Genomic DNA, 24,165 nt, shown 5'->3' on the forward strand with positions numbered 1-24,165 from the left:
CAGTGATGGATGATAGTGAAATTAATACCAGGGAGGTCACTATTGGGGTCCTCCATGGAGAGATGGCAATTGGGCATATATGAGCAGTTGGGACCTTGAAGAGCAGTTGGGACCTTGAAATAGGCAGAGAGGGAAGTGTTGGAGGCTGAAATGTGAAATAAGAGTTACCCGTGTTTTACAAAACAGATGAAGGGTCAGAAAGAGAAGAACAAAAAGTTGGAATGGATAACAAGAGGAAATGGCAGAACTTGCAAACATATTGTTTTAACTGGGGTAGGATTTTATGCAGTTCAAAGTCATTTTTTTTATCATTTTAGGGAAAGTTACTTCCCCTAAAGGTTGCTGGGAGGTGCACCAATCAGAAGTGCCCTCTGCTGCCATGGCTACCAAGGTGAGATCATAAGTAAAAACCTCTGTAGAGGAAGAAAGTGAGAAAGAGGTGCCGTTAAATGGACCTGTACTGGCCTGCTGGTGGTATAAGCAAGTTGTGGCCTAGCCAAGAGCTCCCTTTGTGACCATTAGCTTCGTGCTTCTCCCAGCATTTCCCCTAGAAGAGGACACTCGTGGAACCCACTCATGGCACCTTTCAGTGTTGTCCAACTTATATCAGTTTTTAATAGAACTTCTTCAGATCTACTGAACTTTACTTAGAGAATTAGAGAATTATTTTGGTCAAGAAAACACAACCACTCAAGCTATTTCAAACAATGAGAAATTTAACTGAGGGAGTTTGAGCTTACAGAACCTTTAGAAAGTCTGGTAGAGTCAGAGAAAGCCACTGATGATATTAGGAAGCCAGCAAATTCAGGAATTTCAGGAAAATAGCACTAAACCACATGGTTCTCAGGGGAACGTTCAGAAGCCCCTGAAAACTTCACGTGTGCTAACAGCTGATGCCTTCTGGCTTTTGCTGATGTTAGAGGGGCAGTGATGGCTTCAGCTCCTCCTCTACTGCCCAATCTAGCACAAGTGCCTCTCATTGGCAGAATGGAAATGTGAACCCCATGCTGGCTAGGGTTCTGTGAAATGTAGTTTCCAGGCTTCCAGCCCCTGCCATGCAGGGGAGAAGTGAGGATGGGAAAGATGGTGTTGCATCCTAACAGCCCACATCTTGCACAAGATTGAAGTCAATGAAACACCACACACACACACCAAAAACAATCAACAACAACAAACACCACACAGTGTCACACGCATAGACCTTCTCTGAACCTTTGTTTCTACTTCCTGAGACAAAGGTCCACTGCCTTTTCCTTGATTCAAGATCAAGAGCAAATAAATAAAACCGAAACACAAAGCCCTTCTATTTCTTGCTGGGATGTGAGGTTCATGCTTGAGTATTTCTCTCATACTCCCTGAAGCTGACTCTCCTCTCTTCATTTGTGTAACTATTTAAAGTACACCCTTCCTACCCCCCCACCCCCAAGAAGTATCCAAAATCAGGATCTGTGAGACTACTACAGTGAAAATTAGGAAACAAACAAGAGTGTACTGTAGAGCTCAGGAATAACTAGATAACTCATAGTTCCTCAAAGGGAGTAGACTGAATTTTAATCATGGCCCCTGGTCTTATAACACATGCTGGCTTCACTACCAGTCAACCATCAGAATATCTAACTTCCAGGCCACCTTTCAATATTAGTATTATAGAAAACTACATTTATGACAACACCTAGAAGTGCAAATTAGTGAGAGCAGAGAAAGAGGGAAAATTGAGGATGAACAGTACTAGAGGCTGGACATACATGATCATTGCCAAGGACCCAGCCCAGTATAAGTAGGCATGAGAGACTTTTTAGTAGATGAAAGTACATCAGTTTCTTATATTCTGACCTCAGAATATCGACTGACCTCTACTTCACATTATCATAAAGTCACATGCCTGAGCACACTCCACTCGGTGCCAGGCTCTATGTGGTAATGGGGTAAAGGATGACCTATACAGATTTTATAATCTCCCTCCTCATGTAGTAACAATTGTTTTTGCCACTCAACTGTCTATAATCTCTTAAGAGTGAGGACCAAACCTAATTTCTTATTGTTTATCTAGTAAGTGTCTGCTCATTAGCTGGCACCATACACAGAATTATGGGATGGATGAACTGAATGAAGAGCTGGCAAACTAGACTGCTGTGGGGCGGCCCACTGTGTTTGTGTCTCTCTCTGGGATGTGCATGTATGTATGTGATTTTGCAGTAGGTATAATTTTTATGCTGGATACATTAACAATGTTGTATTCTGTCTATACAATTCAGCATGAGTTTATGGTATGGGGACAGGTTCTGGGCAATCAGTTCTGTAGCATAATTTTCATTTTAGTGAGAAAAGATATCATCTTTCCCCAGGCTTGGGTAGGAAAACGGACCATAGGAGTGTTCTAAGAACCTTTAAGTGGAAAAGGATTCTGAGGCGTGTTTAATGCATTCTTTCTAATTGTGTCACCAAGAGAAATCTGAGCTCTTGCAGTGTGCTTGAGGAATTTAAATGTTATCAATTGGAATTGACATTAATTACCTTTGTGCTGCTTGGCATATGCTGGAACATTATTCCTACAACAATTCCGCCAAAGTCACTCAGACAATTATCTCTGTTGCAATCATTGTCATCATCACCATAATTATTGCTATTAAGTCTCATCTGAGCCAGGTTCTGCACACCATAGCCCTCTTCTCTCCCTGTCTCCCTGCAGGAAGTCCCATTCTCCCGCGTGTGGAGCAGCAACCGGCAGCCCCTGCACTGTGCCTTCTCCCTGGAGCGCTACACGCCCACCACCACCCAGCTGTCCTGCAAAATCTGCATCCGGCAGCTCAAAGGCCATGAACAGATCCTCCAAGTGCAGACATCAATCCTAGAGGTGAGAGCTAGGTCTACAGGCCTCCTGACCTCATTTCTAAAGGACAATAAGAAAAATATACCTATCACAGTCATGCTCTACAGGTAGCACTAACTCTTCTAATCCTTGTTACTGATTGGACAAGTCATTTGGCCTTTACTTTGGCAACCCTACCTTTTGAAAACTGATTAGCACCATCTCACTCTCATTGGCATTCATCAACATTTTTAATCTTTATTAATGATAAGGGAAAATATATTTTTTCTCAGGCTTTGAATTAAACTGAGCTTCCCACTGGTCAGGGAAACAACCCATCAGAACTTAGGCCCTGTGAAGGGACCTTTGGGGAAGATACAAAGCTTTTTTATACACAAAACCACAAGCAGTCTAACAACAGTCCATGGTAGGTTTGGAACAACATCTAAAATGCATTAGGTCTCTACAATTGAGATACACACGTGCCAATAGGAGGCACAAGGTTACCACTGTGCAGTTTTATTTTGCTTCTGACTAGTTTTCCAGAAGTCAGTTGCCCCATAGCTGTCATTTCATCTTCAGGGTCTTGGCTCCTTATTGTCTTACAGTTTCTCAGACCCTCCAGGTTCAAGGTTCTACGCATCTCCATTTCTATTAAATCTAGACTCATCAATACAATAATACAAGATAGAGTAGGTGTCAATCTCATTCCACAAAGTAAAGAAATGGAAGTGCAAAGATGGAAAGGACCTTGTCCAATGTCATATCACTACTGAAGGGCAGAATTAGAATGAGAGTCAAAGGAGAATTCACAGTGGGAACTTTTTGTGAAAAGATACCTGATATCTGTCATGATTGTGACAGGCATTCCCTCTCATTGGTTACTTGAAAGTAGAGGGAGAGAGTAGCTGAGGGGTAGAATCAGGAGAGGCATGTGATGCTTCTTTTTAGCAATTCTAAAGTAATCCCTGGCTAGTTTAGACAAGCACATACATGTTATTGTTCACCTGAAGAATGTGTGTGTATGTATGTATATGTGTGTATACATACACATACATACATACATATATATTTATGTGTAAAGATATAAATAATATATACTTATTCATTTCAACTTGGCAGAAGGTTTAACACATTTTGTATACATACAATTCAGTTTCAGAGGTGTTTTTTTTTTCTTTGAAAACTTGTAGCCTTATAGCATTATCACTTCCCTCCATCCTCATGTCAATTCATTGTTCATGCAAAATGAGTATAGCTAATTCCCCAAATAGTTTTTCTGAAGAGCAGATGACTTTCCAAAGGACTGTGCCTCAAAATTGATAGCTGTCTTAACTGACATGTTTATACAGTATTTGCATTCATTATGGCCAATTAGCATTATGTGCTAAAGTAGTTTTGATAGGGAAGGTATATTCAGAAACCTAGGTGGGATATTTTTAGAGTATCTTTTTTGAACAGCCATGACATATTTAACACAATACATTTCAAAGCAAAATAAAAAAGAGGAAAGTTTTAAAATAAAAACCTAGGTTTTCCTTTAGGTATTCAGGAGCATGAAGGAATAGGCAGAACATAAAGATGCCTCTGAAACAAATTGCCTTAAGTATGTTAATAGGCCAACAGAAGAATTTTAAGTTTAAAAGATTTTTAATTTTTAAGGCACTCAAATATTATGGATCAAATTATGTTATTATAGGATATTTATGTAAAAGGAATGTGATAGAGTTGATACATCCTGGTACCTTTGACTCCTTGCTTAAATAAATTCTTGAAGTTCATGAAAGGAAAATGAGCTAATAAACATAATCTTATCCTTTACTCTCCAGTTGCTTTTTTAATGCTTCATGAAGTTTACAATCACTTTGAAATGCCTTGAAGAAGTAATATCATAGTATCTCTTGATAAAAGAAGGCAAGTGCGAGAATAATACTTAGATACTCAATGTTGACGACAGTCATCCAATTTGTAAGCTACTGCATTTTAGAAGCTTTATGAATCCTTTTGATCCTGTAAGGATCGTTTTTATTAATTGCTTCAAGTTTTTTGTTCCTGCTGGAACTTGGCCCAGTATATCTCCATCTCTTTGGAATAAACTAATTCTTAGGCAAATTTAGTTTGTTATAATTTCTTATGTCAGAAGAAAATTGATAACTTTCTGGAAAGCCACTATATTTCAAGAACCATTTTATGTGCCTTCACGTACAACCTTTACAACTCCATGGATTACTATCCTATCTAATAAAGAGGGAATATGCTAACTGACTGCCCCACCCTCAAATATGGTGGCGCCCACAGCCAACAAGGAGGGAATATGCTAATTGACTGCCCCAAACCTCAAAGATGATGATGTTCACAGCCACAAGATGGTGGCATCCAGTCCCCTCAGCCTCACCGGGGCACCTGCCTCCAGAGTACCCCAGCCCCCTCAGACCCCAGCCACCCAGGGCCAACCCAAGGCACAGGCAAGCCTTGGATGGCAGCTGCCCAGCCGCCCAGGGCTGCCTGAGGCTCAGGTAACCAAGGCCAGCCGAGGCTTGTGCTGCTGGCAGTGGAAGCAGCAGAGGTGTGATGTGGCATCGCCTTCCCCTGATCGTCAGGTCACCTTCTGCCCCTGAGGGCTCCCAGACTGTGAGAGGGGGCAGGCTGGGCTGAGAAACCCCCTCCAGTGCATGAATTTTCATGCATCGGGCCTCTAGTTATACTATAACAATCATACATGCTATCACAGTCTCAAAGAGGTCAAACTTCTTGCTCAAGGTCATAGAATAACCAGTCACCTACTGAGCGATCTGACTTCAAGACCAAAAACTGGGTGGATTTCCATACCATGCTACTTCAGGATTTCAGTCAAGGAGGCCTAATTTATCAATCCTAACTATGGGCCTTGTCCATAATAAAAGCCTCCTCTTTGGGGGCTTAGGAACTAGTGACAAACATCACAGCACCAGCAATTTGTCCCTGAGTATAAAAATATATGAACATTTCTATGTTCTTAATATTGTAGAAGGATGAGATGTAACTACTAATGAGATGGGCTAGAGTAAGTATTTATTCTATAGATCTAGAAGAATAGAATATATTTCTTACATATAGATCTTCCTGCCAAGAGCTGTCTTGATTGAATGATCACTCAAGGTCCTTCCAAACTTAGGACTGTCTCACTCCTTGGAAAAGCATACATCTGGTGATATATTTGATGAATAAAAACCATCCTTTTCTCCTTAAAAACATCTCGTTTTTTGTGGTAGATGGTTCAAGGAAAAGTGAAGATACATAAACTGCTGAAAAATTGAGATTAGATGGGGAGGAAGCAAAATAAATTCCAGACCAGATCTGTATCAATTAGTGAATCAAGAATAATAGAGCAATTATTAAATTGCATTATATTTCATGGCCACTAGGTTTTTAATAAGTTAGTAATAGGATTGTATTGATTAATAAAATTATAATAATACAAACCTACAACTTTTGAAGATTTTTAAAGATTTTTTTGAAATACATTTTTAATATCTCCCCTCCTCCCAAAGTCCCTGTATATTTAGGCTTAGGGCTCCCAATTCCTACCTTACTTTAATGGATTATCTTAGTGTTGCTATTTCATGAATTTAACAATGGAACCATGAGAGGTAAAAGAAACATACACACACATATATAATTATGTATATAAAATAATATTGATTTTAAATATCTAAATGCAGTTATTATTCTCATTAAAAGTATTTGTTTCATGTTCAGCCTCACATCTATCATATTCCTCCATGCCTCTTATCTACAAGATAAATACAATCATTCATATCCTCTCACACTTAAAAATTATTTCAGTAATCAAGATAATATATCTTTTTGTTCTTTAGAGTAGCTATTATTGTGTCAATCTTTACAAACAGGTTGGTTCTTCTTAAATTTAACCCAACTAAATTAACTAACAATTACCACCAATTTACACTCTATAAAGCAACAGTATCACTGATCTAAAAATTATACTAATATGGAAGAGAAGGGAAGAATCATCAAGTAACTTATTTCATCATTCCTTATTAATATCATATTATTGAAAAATCTATTTTTTGGTAGAAACAACTTTAATTGGGAACCTTACATGTTATAATTTTCCCTTACTTAAAGCAATTTTTCATACCTTTCTTCCAGAAGTGTGGAAGTTGGGGATGATTTGTCTGTTACAAAAAGACAGAATACTTGGTATTTCTCATTGATTTACAACTCCCAAGCTAACCAGGTAGCAGCTGCTTATCTCAGATGTGCAGAGCATGAAAATCTACTGTTCCTCTGAATATTTAATTTAAACAATCAAAAAATGTGGTGTATCTACAGGATTCTTATTACTTGGCCCAGATGTCTTTTAGAATGCATCATAAATGTTACATAAAGTGTCATCCTTATGCATGGAAAATATTTAAATTTGGAAAATTTATAAGAGAAATGGGGCACACTTAGTAAAGTGTTAGTAAATAGGAAAATACTTCTTTTTAGAGTTAATCTCATAATATTTCATTCACCTTCAAACTATACCACTCTATTCATTTTTTCTGAAGACTTTAAGTATCAAGGTGGTCTTTCTTCTAACAACAGTGAAGATAGAGCTTGGTGACTTGGTCAATTCCTAGATACCAGGAGGGCTTCCAGAAGCCATTTCTCTGTCTACTGCACTCCTATGGCATGGATACTTTCAATGTTTTCAGCTTCATTGGCAAGCCACCTTTTCATGTGTTAATACATTTGGGTACTCTTTTATAATAACTACCATGTTTTCTGGCATAGAATTCCTTTTCTTCCTCTAGCCCTAGTTTCTACCATATTTTCTAAGCACATTGTCCTGCCTTAAGTCAGGAAATATGTCTTGTAACATAATAATCATGGGAGTTATACAATCAAATACTTTTCAGGCCTTAAAATCCTGTTAGTCTACATAAAGTTATCAGCATCCACTCCAATGTGGCCCATTTCTGTGTGATTTCATGTTGGCTATGATGACCCAATTGCTATGATGTACTGAAATAACAAATCCTCACTGAACAACTCTAAATCAGAAGCAAGGGCAGGTGCAGATAGCAGGCAGAGCCTTCCAGCCTGTACCACTCCACAGACTAGTCAAGGTTTCATCACTGACTCATGGCTGGATCATATTCTACCAAAGCAATTTAATTCTAAAACAAGACCACAATTTTTTTCTATAGAATCACACAACTTTAGAAATGCGGAAAACATAAACTTTAAGATGATCAACACACAGTTTCCCTTTGTAGCTTTTCTGACAAGTGGCTTCCCAGCCATCATCTTTGGTCAGTCCTGACTCTCAGATCGTCATTCCTTGTGCTGAACTGAAATCTGCCATTTGGTAATTTCATCCTAGTGATTCTAGATCTCTCCCCCAAAACAAAACAAACAAAAACCATAAAAGTCTGATTCTGCTCTCACCTGATATATCGTCAGGAAGCTGATCATTGTGACTCTCCTGAGTGGGAAAGACTGCTATAAATCTCCAGCATATGATTCACTAGGCTACTGAGGAGTTATTTACTACTTTAGTAGAGAGGGGAACTTGTCAGTCTATTTTAGAGTTCATCACAATAGGCAAGCATTTTGTGTATGTGTTAACACAGATTTTCTTAAAAAATAGAAGTGTTGATCACGTTTGCTTCTAGTTGGATCTAATCATGCCTTCCTTGTCTGGTTTCAGAGTGAAAGAGAAACCATCACTTTCTTTGCACAAGAGGACAGCACTTTCCCTGCACAGACTGGCCCCAGAGCCTTCAAAATCCCCTACTCCATCAGACAGCGGATCTGTGCTACATTTGACACCCCCAATGCCAAAGGCAAGGACTGGCAGATGTTAGCACAGAAAAACAGCATCAACAGGTAATTGGGGGCAACTTCCGAAAGAGTATTTTACTCGAAGAGCTTTGAAGAATGAAGTGGGTTGGGTGTACCCTTGTGCTTACCAGGCTAAGTTCTTTGATTCCTCTGGCCATGTTTCATGTGAGGTCCAGCTAAGTAAGTGCCACCCCACTCTGCCTTTGGGGACATAATAAAAAAGCCCTACTTTGGCTGTGCTCCCATCCCCAGGCTTGCTAATTGAGCCACACAAATGGGAGAGTTAGACTATGTCACGTTGGTGCTCGTGAGGGAACACAGCAGTCTTGAGACAGAGATACATAAAGAAACAAGTTTCTCAAACCTCCTCCCTACCAACAGGTAACCTTAGGCATTACTTCACCCTTAATGGAGACAAGTTCAACCCACAGAGGTAGGTGCCTCCATACAAAAAAAGGAAGTATGAGGATGGCAACTCTCAGGTTTGTAGGCAGAGGGCATTAGACAAGCAAAAGTTTGCCCAGGCACCGTGAATGCATCTGCTGCTTAAACCAACACTGCTCGTTATTGAGCTAACGTTGTTGTTGAGTTGAGAGTAGATAAGAAAAAGCAGGGTGATGCCACCAGAGCACTAGTGATGGGCAGGCAGGTTTTAGCTGCCCTTGACGGATAACTAGCAGGGGCAGGCATTGACAAATAATATCTCCTCCCTCCCGAGCCCACCTTGCATGCTCCAGAATGAATAGAAAAGAGAGCAAGTAGTTTTGCCAGAACCATTTTAGTTCCCTTTTCTATGGGACTACTTTTTTTTTTTTTTTTTTTTTTGAGGCAAAGCCTTAGTTTCCTACTGTTTGGCTTGCTCTGTCATTTCCATTTTTTGTTCTTTGCTTTCACAGACATGCTACCTGACTCTTTCTTCTCTGAAAGTGAGGTAGATGTCTGCCAACAAAGAACAGAGTGCTGTTCCCTATTCCAAAAGGGATCCAGAATGCAAGAGTAAGCACCTCACTAGAAAGTAGTCAGGCTCACAGAGGAAAGTCAGGAGGAGGCATGGCGGCAAGAGAAAATGGAATTTACAGAGACAGCAGGTCCAAAAAGAACAGATCCATTCTTGAAAGGACATATATTGAAAGTGAAAAAATAAAAAAGTAAGTCAGAGGACAGGAAAAAAATCTTAACTTGAATATTTCCCAGCAACTCTGAAACAGGATAAGATGTCTCATTTACAAGATAAACACTATGGCAATTTTGCTTTCTGACCAGCAAGGTGACAAGAATGAAAAACTAATTCAGAAAACAGATTTTAGTTTAAAATAACGTTGGGCAGGGACTCAAAAGATCTGCAGGGCCCTCCTTGTTCAATCCACCTGGCTATAAAAGTTTATGAATTATTTTTAATATATTTTTATTGATTTCAGAGATGGAGAGGTAGAGAGAAATAGAAACATCAATGATGAGAGAATCATTGATCAGTTGGCTCCTGCATGCCCCACACCAGGGATCGAGCCTGAAACCCGGGCATGTGCCCTGACTGGGAATCAAACCCTGACCTCCTATTTCATAAGTAGACACTCAACCACTGAGACATGCCAGCCAGGGAATAATTTATGTTTTTTAATTCATCATTTATAAGAAGTAATTACCACAAACTCTTCAGAGGTGCCATGGATGCTGTCATTAATTTGCTGAATGAGCGTGTGCATGTTCCTGCCTTGTTCCATTTTATTCTCCATTTACAGTATATATAAGAACTACAGTGACTGCCTCTAAAGACATGAGTTTCTGACCTTGCACGGCAGGGAAAATGCATCTCAAACTGGGAGACTAAGGTTTACATCTTTTTGTCTCTGGGCTCTAATGAACAATAAAGGGCTACACAGGAGCAGACTGCCCCCTCCAGGGTCCAAGGTCAAGAAATGTGAGCACTTGATGTGTCTGTTTGTGGGCTTGCTTTTATTTTAGAAGATTCCCTTCTCCAGGAAAGTCTAAACTTCTAGACCTAAGAAATACATATGACCTACTTTTTAAAAAATTTCTAACATGGTCCCTAGAAAATGTCCATTTTCAAAAAATGCTAGTTACTCCCTTTAACATTTTCATAATTAATAGCAAATTGAAATAGCATGAATATATGTATATATGTAATCTACTTCTACCTTTAAATCTCATTTAGTTAACATATTCAACATCAGTGAATGGTATTTCTTGCCCTCCTCTGTATTATCTAACTTAACTCTCCAAAAGTAATCTAATTATTAAGTAAGAATGATGTAAACTAAGGTCAGCAAACTTTTACAAGATTCCTCTGTTGGGAAGGAATGCCATACAGTATATAGTTTAGACCAGCAGTCACCAAACAGTGGTCCATGTACCACTGGTGGTCCATGAGATCTGAAAGGTTGGCGACCACTGGTTTAGACCATAGGGGTCTGTTGCAACTACTCGGCAACTATTCAGCTCTGCTCCTATAGTGTGAATCAACAGAGCATAGGCATGAATGTGTGCCAATAAACTGTATTAAAAACAGGCAAGGACCCCTATCTGGCCTATAGTACATAATTTGCTGGCCCCTCATTTAAATGAGCCTGTCCTTACTCGGTAAAACTTCCATAGTATCTTATTGCTTCAGTCAGATTCTGCATCCCACCCTCTTAGGAGGGGAGCACAGGGTAGGGTCTTCTGCGGGCTGCTGTGTTTCCAGCCGAGATGGCCACCAAGGCATTCAGAGAAGAACAGGAGAAAGCCTGATGAAAATCACCTTGCATCACGTTAGCTCATTCTCATTTTGCAGAAACTGTCGGACGCCTTTTATGTTTTCACTAGTATACCAAAAATAGATCTTCTTCCACATGGGAAGAAACACGTGACAGAGATGAAGGGGATTTTCCTATGTAATTTGTCACAACTTTCTATTGTGTAATCCCAAATCACTAGTCTCGCTCTCATGTTTATAAATGATTTAGTACAGAACTGATCAATGTGTGTAAAACCCAGAAATCTAACATTGTCAGTATGCCCATATATTTGGGTAAGAAAGCTCTCTGCAGCTTGAGATTTCATCAACTGTGGCATCACAAGAGAAAGATAATCACATGGTCCATCTTTCTATGCAGAGAATTCACCGACCTTGATTTTGTGACAATACATTTACCTGATTCTTTCCTTCTTAAGTTCCAAAAGTGTTAAAAAGCTAGTAAAGCAACAGCCCTCAAATCATGAAGAAAGAGTTTGCAAAGGAAGTGGAGGGAATCATTTGCTTTTATTTACTTGCCTGTGAAAATGTTCTTACCCTCTTTTTTGGTAAATGCAAATGTCACTGATAATAATCTGCCTTTTTGCCAAACAAATTTCTACTTAGATCTGATTGGAGAGAAAAGAGATGGAATATGAAGTTAAAGGCTTAGTAGAGCAATCGATGAGAATGCGAGAAATGCCAGTGCTGTGCTATAAGGCAGCAACACAGGTGGCCTTGCAACTCGCCTGGCATATGGATCGTGCTAAACAAGCTCCCAGACTAGCAAATAATGTCATAAGTAACAGTTGCAGTAATTGATTCTGTGAGCAAACTCTATTACTCAGAGTCCATACTTGCTGCATATCAAAGCTGAGATTGCACATTTATTCCATAAATTCAGCTGCAATTATTCTTGGTTTCATTGTCCTTGGCCACATGTGGTGGACAGAGGGATAGGGCTGAGATTTGAAGAACTGATTGCACAAGAGTTGATGGTGGGCAGCATTGCTGAGGACTAGGCAAATTAAATAATAACGGAAGCTGCTTCAACTCTAAGTATTCTCCCATCTCTAAACCTTTGCATCACTTTGTATTTTTATACTTTACTGTATTACAGTTAAACATATATGAGGGGTAATTCAATAAACTTTTCTTAAATGAATGACATGAACTTTTTCATTGGATAGTAAACTTGACCTTAAACACTTGCCTCCTAATAAATAGAATAGTTATGACAAGCATCAAAGGATGTTGAAAGTTGGTCTCAAAAGAAAGCAAGTTGCCAAAACCGGTTTGGCTCAGTGGATAGAGCGTCGGCCTGCGGACTGAAGGGTCCCAGGTTCGATTCCGGTCAAGGGCATGTACCTGGGTTGCGAGCACATCCCCAGTGGGAGATGTGCAGGAGGCAGCTGATCGATGTTTCTCTCTCATCGATGTTTCTGACTCTCTATCTCTCTCCCTTCCTCTCTGTAAAAAAATCAATAAAATGTATTTAAAAAAAAAAAAAAAAAAAAAAAGAAAGCAAGTTACATGGCTTGTGTTGTGGAGAATTCCTGTCTTTTCTCTCAGGTCATAGATAGTACCTGAAACCATTAGATAATTCTTTTTTAAGATCTCATAATTTTCATAGTCCAGATACCCTTCTGAAAACATAGCCAGCTTGACCAAGTTGCTATGGGAACAGGTGCTGGATAAAGTGCATGAGATATGGGAGGATGAATAGAGAGGAAGCAGCCAAAATGGAAGAAAGAATTCCAAAATAGAAAATAGCAGATAAATTACATCTTATTAATACTTTTAAAGAAAATAATAGTATACTTATTTGAAAACGTATAAGCACTTCCAAAGAGACAGATTTCTTATTGGTCAACTGGTTGAAATAGTTCAAGTGTATTTCAGATGCTAGTGTTCATGGGTGATGGTGAAGAAATCATAAGCAAATGAAATACTTCAAACCTCACAGCTGATACACACAGTACTATAATAACTTGTTTTCCCACCAAATCTTTTAACAGGACCTCTAATGACAAGCAGAGTCTTCTCACCCTAAGGTCATACCTTTTCATTCTTTCTGTCCAGCCTCTTAATTGGACACACAGGAACGGTGAAATGGCCCGAGGGTAGTGGGAGAGGATAGAGGAAGGTCACAAGGCAGCTTATTAATCTGTCTCCAGAAGTGAACAGTGCCAGCTTCAGCTTTCTTATAGGAGAAGAAAGGAGGAAGGAGAAAAGAAGATGATGAGAAAAGACAGGAAGACCACTGAGACTGGATGTTTCCATTCCTGTGTTTCGGGATTTATAATGATTACACCAAACTAAGCTTTCTCAGTTCTAAAATCTTGAGGCTAGAAAATATACTCTAATGCTTAAATGTAGAAATGGATGTGCGGCTGCCATTTCTAAAAAACAATCTTCATGACTCTTTTAAGGAGAATTAATATATTGGGGGATAGCATTTTGTAGGTCCTTGGAGGTAAAATCTGATGAAGTTCAAATCAGATTTTCAGGTTCTGGCCCAGTGGACTTACGCAGGGTCTGAAATTTAAAGATCCCTTACAGTGAAGCCAGCGGGATCCAACACAGTAAAGTTATGGTGCTTGGGCTTCATTCCACCACAGTCAATGACTCATGAAACTCCCCACTAACATGAAGCTGAAAATGACAGCCCTGAGACAAGTTTAGCCATGAACAAGCTGTATACGGTTTGTACGTGGCAGGTGTCCGTCCTTAAGGCAATATGGGCAAGCAGCTCTTTATTTTCCTCCAGGAGAACCAAAGTCATCCTCCCGTACCTTCTAGGCAAGGGGTGAATTTTTCCTGATCTCTGAAGGAATAAGCTTCCTCCTTTAAGATAATTTAGTTTTCAGAAAAGATGGACATACCAAGTCCCCTTTAGAGTATAAATAACCCCCATGCATAATGCTGTCATGAGCAGGACTCAAAAACCAGACAATGTCAGGGTGTCTGAACTGGATGTTTTCATAATTTGAGAAAATGACATTATAGGAAGGATTATACCTTGTTTATTACAGTATCCTTTAAGTGATTAACTTTCTCCCCCAATTATTCATGAGGCTTTATCAAGCACACAGTATTTTGCAAAGGGAGAAGTATAGACATTCAACCCTTCCCTCATTCAGGATTAGCACAGTGGTCTTTCCTTTTGGAACAAAGAGCGGTCATTCTGCATCACCCTCAGGATGTTTGAAAATGTTTTGATGTTATTGAAGTGGGAAAATAATTTAAATGAGACCTCTTTGTCCATGGTATACCCCAATTCAAAGCAAAGTAGAGATCAGATTTGATAGGTTTCAGTGCCCTTCATTTCCACATAGGAGAAATTGACATGGACTTGAACTGTCAGAAATGAAACTAGAGAGCTGAAAACAGGGCCCACAATTGGCTTTATTCTCATCTGACAACTCACAGGCTGTCCTGGAAGCTCCAGGGCTCTTAACACATCTTCCAAAGAAGGAAGCACCCTTGCCATCCCCTTTCCGAACCAGACAATGGACTAGGCAAAAGGAAAAAGGAGGAGGGAAAGTATATTGCCAAATGTGTTGGCCTCAAAGAATTAAGGCAGCACTTTTAGGGCAAAAAGTATGGAACTCAGCATGTTTTTAACGGCCCGTGTCCTTTCCTTTGGGTGCTCCATCCCAGCTTTCCTTCCACTGAAGGCACTAGAGGGCAACGGGAACAGGTTACATTTTGGTGATGTAACCGACTGGCTTTACCCTGAAAGCTGCTTTGCTGTCTGTTGAACAGCCAGTGAGGTGAGGTTTGTACATGAAAGCTTGATGAATGGATCACGTGCTTATGGCATGTCCAGTTACTACCGTACTCAATAAATGTGTTTTTCTTTTCTATTTGCATTTAAACAACCAGACGGAGGACTGGTTTTGGTCACATAAGAGAGGTTTTCATTAAACGAGACAATTAGGATGATAGCAGGGATATTAAGATTTTTTTTCATTATGACTATGTCTCAATTCCCTATTTGGTACTATACAATCGGATCATGCGTTCTTCTTTGAATGATGTTTCCCAATTGATTATAGGCAGCTAAGCTTAGTTTTCACTTTTTATACTGCCAGCCTACTCAAAAAATTATGTTTTTAAATATACCTTTTAATATTTAAAATAGTTGTCTTAATATACATGGCAGTGGTTTGTAGAATATAAACAAATTTGCTGCCCTCATGTTACAGATGCAAGTGCTCCCTTCTACTTGAAAGGGTGGAGTGAGATCTTAAATTCTGAATGAAATTATGGCACGTACCAGTTGTGAGGTATCTTTGATGCTAAGGATGGGATGCTACAACTCAAATGTGGTCCCTTTCTATATTTTAGTAGGAAAACCATTCTCACTTAGTCACAAGAATAGCTCACAGCTTGTGAACAGGTATATTGGCCCCCTGGTGATATGGTTCTGAGTAGCTAAAATAAAAGCTTTGTTATCTGGAATTGGAGCAAAAGTCCAGCTATAAGTGTAATGTGCCCTGGGTAGCTCTTCAGAGCCTCAGACCTGTGCCTTCCTCCATTGCTGTTATCTGACCTCTATTAACTGATTGAGGATGTAGACTTACCATTTCCCAAGACACCTGCATTTGAATCACAGCTTTCAAGGCCTAAAGAAAGGCTGGTATCTCTAAATTCACAGTGAATGAACACCTAGTGCCTTTTCCTTTTCATAAAATCGGTCCTGTTACAGTAGTATATAAAGACCTAACATACTATGTTTCTCCAAGCCTCTCCTCCTGTTTGAACCCAAAGAACAAAACAGAAGTAGCCACAAATATTTCCAAAAAATCCTAAAATCTAACCTAATTTCCATGATTAATCTAACCTAATTTCCATGATTTTTAGATTCTATATAAAAATTCAGTTTGTGACCCCCGTACACAAGTTGGCCTGTGTCTAGCTAGTGAAGTTTTTAAGGCCAAGATTTGTGTTCCTAATTCTGCCCTGGTTTCCATATTAAGTATGGGATTTTAGCTGGGGTTCAGGGGTGGGGGGTGGGGGAGTCTCAGACAGATGAAATCAATCATGGCAATAAAACAAACCCCAGGAACTCAAGTGAATAGAAAACACATAGGCTAGAAAAGAAAATTAAACGTAATAAACTATTACTATTCAGGGAACTTAGGTGAATACGTCTGTTAAAGCTATCTTAGCATGTGTTTTTTACAGTATATCTGTATTCTTTCAGGGAGGGTTCCCAGGGAAAAGATAAAGTCACTGAGTCCACAGGGCTTAGGACAGATGAATAGAACTGGGGACACAGAATGTTCTAAGGAAAATTCCTAAAATTTACAGAGTAGATAATCTTATAGCATACAGCAGCTTTAGGACATCACCAACAAATAAAATCTTATTTTTTAAATTACCTCAGTCAGAATTTGAAAATGCTATGATAAAATGTTCCCCAAAGTTCAGTGCATACAACAGAACAATTTGAAGCATGTAAGATGAGAACAAGCATTTACTTCTTTAAACATTTTTCAAAGAAAAAAAATAAGTTTTACTTAAAGGCATTCAAGCTGAATTCCAGGACTACTGTTTTTGCTAAATGTTATTTCATTTCAAAAAAAGCAAACAAAGATATTCAGGGAATTTTTTAAATTAACTATTGCTATGAATTCTCTTTTCTAGTATTAACAATGCTCTCTGCATTGTGTGTGCATTTATTTGCTGGTGTCCAAGTGCACCAGTATAATTAGGAAGCGAAATGGATCACATAGATTTGGGTCAGCATAATTTTAAAAGGGTGGTATGAAGATGACCAAATGAATATATGGTATACTAATTTTCAAAAAGCCATAGTGCATTTGCACATAAGCAAGCAGTAAAATGATTCAGATGTCTGAGGAATAGCCTATTGCATTGGGATTTTAGGGTTTTCTATATATTAATTATTCTGGCATAGAGAGGTAAATGTAGTTTAATAGGATGTCTGTTTATCGCAAAGCTAATTAAATCATTTTTAATAAGGCTGATATGCTCCTATATGTATCTACTAAAAATTAAGTGGAATGTGAGATTTGTGTATGTTGTGCTGAGCAAGCATCCTTATATAAATTCAGAGAATAAATCTGAAACATGCTTTGGGGAGCACATTTCATTGCTCCAATATGTTCAGAAACCTGTGCCAAATGAGAGTTATATTTCTGTCCTTTTTGATCATGTAGCTTCCTTTAGCCCTGGGTGCCTTTTCTACATATCAGGACTTTTGCAAGACTTTTCAGAATCAAGTGGCTGACAGGAGTCATTCTCCACTCTGCTCCCCTCCATCTAGGCAGGTGTATTTATAACACCTTCCCTCTCACCCCCACGGATTTATGAATTTTTTAAAATGTTGTTAGGACAAAGATTCATTACAATCTCCCAAACATATTCTGTGTGCCTCTCCTAAAGCTTCTTATTGTGTTCTTAAGCCCCGGTCTTCCTCGCTAGTCTTGAAATGTCAAAGATCTGGAGCAGTTACTGAGGAAAGAGTGGACAGAGTACTTGAGGCAGAACATGTAGCTCTGGGATTCCGCAGTGTTGGCTCTCTAGGTGCTTCTTTCCAAATGCAGCACCAAGAAAGTTTAGTTTAATCTTCCTTCAGATAGCGACTACCTCTGGAAACCTAGGTTGGTTTTAGTACAGTGTGGGGTCCACCATCTGCTGTCTATAGCCCAGAAGCTAGAATAGGTTTCACATGTTTTAAAATGGTTGGGGGGGGTGGGCAAAGAAAGTAGTATTGTATAACATGGGAAAACTATGTGACAGTCACATTTGAGTTCTCTAAATAAAGTTTTATTAGAACACAGCCATGCTTATTCACTTATGTATTGTCTATGGTTGCTTTCATGCTACCATGCAGAGTTGAGTTACTGAAGAAGCATGAGACCTCTTCAGTCAGAAATATTTATCTTGCCCTTTACAGAAATATTTCTGAACCCTTGCAGTAAAAAAAAGGATAACTGGGGTTACTGGAGTCATAGGAATTCCAAAAGTCACTCCCTTAGGACTATAGTCCATTATTGGTAAAAAGCAAATACAAAATATAAACCCTCAAGAAAATGACTAATCTGTACTTCTATGGCTGTGTTTGCTAGCATTGTTGTTTTGTTTTTGAAATGACAATGGAGAGGATAAAGAATTGTTTACCCATACCAGGAATAAGTGTATGTCCTGTGGTCATCACGCTCATAAATTACACGGAAAAAGATGGTTACACAGCCCATGCAGAGTCAACTCAGACCTACTCTCTCGGTTTGCCTCTTTCTCAGCTATTCCTCTAATTTGTACATGCTGCCTAAATGTTGATTGGGGTATGTCAATTTATTACTAGACCTGATTATATAACTTTTCCCACAAACAGTCCACATGACCAGGAAGAAGTGACAATATTCAAAGCAATGTTTTTAAATAAGAGAAACTAGCTGTCCACACCCAAATGAGGTTAAGGTTGCTTTGGCATTTCTTTTTTTAATTTAAAAATAAATAACAATAGTTAATTCTAGGGCCCTTGGGATGGGGGGTAGAGGTGGAAAAGGAAAGATAAGTAGAAAAAGACACTAGAGAACATTTTAAGCTGGCCTTCTCCCTTTCTCAATTAAAGATTCAGAAGTAGTAATAAGTATATATAGTATCCTGATATTTACAGTCCCTTAACCCCTTTGATAAAATAACACTTTATTCACTCAATAGTACCATGTATTGCTTGTGAACGGTAATGTGCCCTTAAAAAGCTTGTCTTCTCTTCCAAGCGTTCTTCACTGTATGAGTCTACTTACTCTGTGATTATATGCTGAATGTGATGATAAAATGTAGTGCCAACCTCAATATAGGCAATTCTTGGTTGATTCTAGAAATTCTTTTCAACTCATCAGAATTTTACCAGAGGTGACATTTCTATCCCTGTTGTAAAAAGTACCTATGAAAAACTGTGACCTTTAATACTTTGTGTTGCCTCAGTCTTTATGATAGCAGTGTTATTATCAAAAAAAGGTTATTTTTTTCACTGAAGATCCCATCATCTGAAAAAAAAAAAAAAAGCTCATGCCAATCAATTACTCAATTTATGGATATTGAATAAATGCCTGTCACAGTATTATGATAAGTGCTGTTGCAGAATCAGAAAATTAACTACCTATGATCCTTCCCCTTAAGGTGTCTGTATTCACACTGGAAAGGCCAAGCCCATATACAGAAAATATATTAACCATTTTATTCACAAGAAAATTTAAGCACAAGCATAGAAAGAGCACAGAGGAAAAATAAATCACTTTGAGCAAAGAGGAATGAAAACTGAAACAGGTTATAGGAGTGTAGGATCTGATAAACAGAGGTAAAGAGAGAAAGTGGGCATTTCTCATGAACAAACTACACTGAATGAAAGCAAGAAGCCAAGTATTACTGAAGTCAGCCTTAAAGGCTGGAAGGACAAAAGAATACTGGGTAATAATTTATTCATGTTGCCGGAGCTAGGGTGAGGGCAGACTGAGGAATACACTGAACATAAGTGGAGTAGATGCTCGATAATGGAAGAAATAGAATGCAGGTATATTAGAGTTTGGAGGCATAAAGAGATATCAAGCTTTTGTTGTGATTCAAGCTATACAATGATGGAGCACAAATTAAATGTAAGTACAATATATGGAGAAGGGTGAAACTGATGGGTATGTCAAAAAGAAACAAACAACATAAAGGGAAGACTCAAAAATAAATGCCTTAGTGTGAGAAACTGGAATGATAGTTGTAATTACTGAGATAGGAGGCATGGAAATTAAGTATAGATGTATAGATAGATAGATAGATAGATAGATAGATAGATAGATAGACAGACAGATAGATGATATAGATAGATATAGATGATATAGATATAGCTATACATAGCTATAGATATAGATATATATTTCTGATGATGAGGAGAGATCTAATTGGAGTGATTTCAAGGCCATTTAGACGTTTCATAACCTATAAGACTGGAGGTGCTGATCTAGACACTGTCCAGTTAGTACATGAGCCTACTGAGGAGGGAAAGAAGAAATCAAAGATTAAAAATTCAGCAGCCCATATGTTTACCAACGGAGAGATAAAGAGGGACCAGCTATTTTGAAAATATAGGAATAAGTTACATCATCACATAAGCTAATTAAATTGAGACTTTCAAGGGGGAAATACACACAGAGAGAACTCAAGGAAGATGAGGACTAAGTAAAGAATTAGAGGATAAGAAGGCCATTGGTAACATTCCAAAGTACAATTTCAGTTTGGTGTTGGGATACAAACTAGACTTCCCCCTCACCTGCCTCAAGAGCTTTGTACTTCTATTATAATAATACCCATTACAATTCCTTTTTAATTTTCTTATAGTGGTTTTTATTGGTTCCTTTATTTCTATTTTCATTTTTGTTCTGTTATTCTTTTTATTTAACTCTCTCTCTGTCTAGGAATTTATCTTATTTTGCTACACAAAGTAGCCCATCTGCTGTCATTTTGAACCTGTGGGAAGCTCGGCATCAGCATGATGGTGACCTTGACTCCCTGGCCTGTGCCCTTGAAGAGATTGGGAGGACACACACGAAACTCTCAAACATTACGGAATCCCAGCTTGATGAAGCCGACTTCAACTACAGCAGACAAAATGGACTCTAACCCACTTCCTCTCAAGAGACAGAGTGACGGTCAGCTTCGGGACACATGCTTTAAATGGAAGAAGGAGGCAGCTTTCTGCCAGTGGTATTTGGGGAATTCAGCCTTCATTTATAACCAGTGAGAATCTCTGGTTGAAGAAACTGAATTTAATATAGGTAAAATATATTAGTAGGGAAAAGTATAAGCTCTCTTAAACAAAAGAGGGCTCTGCTGTCCTCTGAATCCATACTTGGGTTAACACTTGATGAACTTCTCAGACTTAAGATGGTAAAGGATAAAAGTGAGGGCATAACTAGACTGAAGTAATTGGTAAAAGATGAGCTACAATAAAGGCAGAGAATAAGTGCATGTTTTGAAACAGGTTTTTAATGATGTGCCCCCAAAGGACCAGCTGATTCTGGTACCAGATTATCAAGATATTTCTATTACCTGGCATCTGTGATGTTGGCAATCTTAGTAAAACTGGCTTTCAGAAGTGAAACAGGGTTACCAACTCATTTGTCTGACTCGAACAACATCAAGGAGGGCATTTAGAATTTAGAACCTGAGTACATCACACCAGCACCAACCAACCACTTATCTATCCTAGCCACTAAATAGAAACAAGACCTAGAGAGGTAAGATAGACCACAAATGAGTTTTGGCAGTTTACCCCACCTTCATTTTCTTCAAATCTACCCACATTTCCCTTCCTTACCCATTATAGTAGAGGAGGGGTTTCAAGGAGCATAGACTTTTCAATGTAGAAATTTCCTTTTCCTAACTCAACAAAGAGGACTATCTCTATTCCCAGCTAAGCCATTCAAATTGCAGAATGTTAGTAGTACACAGCTTATTACATGGATTTAGAGACAAGAGAGGTTAAATTAGACCCAAGGAAACATGAACTGCAGATGCCACAGTCCTCAAATAAGCTGTAATTTGAGGGTGCAGGTGTTTATCCACATCCCCAACATTGTTATTCTACAGGAATAAGGGGGTTTTACCGTACTTTCCAATCCAGTTCTTGACATTTTCTAGCCTTTTGGGACTATGTTATCACCACATCACTCCATAGGGCTATAATTCCTCCTCCTTTTGCCTCTTGGGAAATTAGCAGATAGCCTTTGCTCTAAATGATATCTGAGTAAATAGACCTCCACCACAATGTCCTAGAAACCATATGCATTGTTCGGGGAGCTTTCAAGCTCTGATAACTTGACCTCACCGAGGATGCTTTCTCTATGGCACCATTAACATGCTGCTTTATGTTTTAAGTAAGAGGCAATGATACCGTAGAAAATTGAAATCCACAGGTAATTCATGACCCTCATCGTCACACTTTACTCCATCTTTGATCCTATTTAATCGTTTTTGACAAGATGTCAGGGTAGACTAAAGCTGAAATGCTCTGCTCCTGCTCATCTTCTGGTGGATGTGTTAATTAGCTGTCCACAACCAAGGCCCTAGGTTAACCACAAGGCTGATCAGTTACCTAGAGGTTGGCTACATAGGAATAAAATAAAAATAGTCAGGAAATGGGGGAGGTGGGGAGTACCTGGCATTGGGGATATGAGCAATTTTTTTAACAATGTTTTTGTAGAGCCCATGTTTTATATAAAAAAAAAATGTGGTGAATTTCCACCTAAGGGAAAAGACCTAAAGATAGGATAAATTTATGATACCATGGGTAAGGGGCTGGAGAACCCCTGAAGGTGTTGGCCATTTCTTTAACTAATATGTGGTATATAGGGTATGGTTCCCTATATCTGATAGAAGCCTCTGCTACGTGAAATTCAAAAGCATCTTGCTTTTCTCAGGAACCAAAGGCATATTACATAGAACAAACAAATCCTCTTAGAACTATCAAGCATATTTTCAAAATGCCATATCGAGATCACAGAAACATCATTTTGCTAGTGTTTATTCCTTCTAGGGAACAACAGAGAGAAAGCATGAACATATAAATCATTTGACATCCCTGATATAATTTCTGAAAGAGAAAGAAGTGGAAGTATATGGTCAATCACCCAAAGTGAACTTGAGATTAACTGGTCTGGGTGATATGCAGAAAGAACCTGCATTAACTGTTGAATAATTAGAAGACACGTTATAAAGATTATGTTAGTTTCCCTCTTGGAGGATTTTTGTTTTAAACCATCCTACCCTTATTTCCTCTTCCCTCTAATGGGCCTCATAATTGTTTTATCTATTCTGTGAATCCACACAGATCCTTTTTAGATTTTTGATAAATTTCTTATACTTTAAAAAACAGATGAAAAAGTTTAATGTTTTCTCTAGAATCTATCTAGTTTATTTTTAGAGGTTGTTATCTACCCCTGAATGTTTGGAATTTCCTTCATGGACTTTTTCTTTTTATCTGGGTTTTATAAATGCACTTCACCATCATATCATATTGAGTAACAATTGAAGCAATTTACAATGATTCACCTCTGATATCAGCCCAAGATTCAAATCCATATTTCAGCCCATTTTGTTCCCTCCTTACATTTCTCTTAATTCTGCTAGGATCCCACATACAATTTCTACAGAGATGCATGAAATTCTGTGACCATTTCATGTCAGGATTGTTTGAATCCTATTTTGCAACAGAATTCCAAAAAGAACCCAGGCTTGTGAGATTTACAAACCAAAGTGTGTGGGTGGGTGTGGCAGGGAGCATAGAATTGCAGAACAGGTGGACTGAACTGACAAACTGTGGGTACTCACTGTGACCCAAACCCTTGAATATTTGCCTGTCAATACAAATTTCCCTCTTGAAAGAGATTCAATTGTCATTCCAAGCCCTTACTTTAGAAGTGTTACTGTCCTAATGCGAAATGAATCAAGAAATTAAAAGTGCCCTTTAATACTTGGTAGGCTACTTAAACTTTTTACAAAATAGCCTACTTAATGCCAAGTCTTTTTGTCCTCAAATGTATTTACGTCTAATAATCATGCTTTAAACTTGACTTAAAATCATGCCACCAAAATGGTACACTTCACGGCTTCACCAGACTGCAGCACCATCAAGTTAATTTACAATTTTTACAACATTGCTTGTGCAGTCGTTGTAGTTTACACTAAAATCCTTTAAGCCAAAAGAAGGAAGCTTACTCTATGGATTTAAATGCAAACTTCATTTACCGATGCAGAAAGTCTC

At 38.6% G+C, this 24,165-nt stretch overlaps 1 protein-coding gene across 1 annotated transcript in view; it reads left to right on the forward strand.

Annotated features, from left to right (window-relative positions):
* The window catches only part of UNC5D (unc-5 netrin receptor D), a gene marked incomplete at its 5' end in the record, with an annotated part of 512,639 nt that extends 490,018 nt beyond the window's left edge, over positions 1-22,621 (forward strand). The window contains 3 exons of the mRNA XM_081083068.1: positions 2,690-2,854; positions 8,511-8,689; positions 20,819-22,621. Of these exons, the coding sequence (XP_080939194.1) occupies positions 2,690-2,854; positions 8,511-8,689; positions 20,819-21,023 (549 nt within the window). The 3' untranslated portion in view covers positions 21,024-22,621. The remainder of the gene's footprint in view (positions 1-2,689; positions 2,855-8,510; positions 8,690-20,818) is intronic.
* Between the last annotated feature and the right edge of the window lie 1,544 nt (positions 22,622-24,165).

This window comes from Myotis nattereri, assembly GCF_964212035.1.
Source record: "Myotis nattereri genome assembly, chromosome: 2".
In the NCBI taxonomy this organism is placed as follows: domain Eukaryota; kingdom Metazoa; phylum Chordata; class Mammalia; order Chiroptera; family Vespertilionidae; genus Myotis; species Myotis nattereri.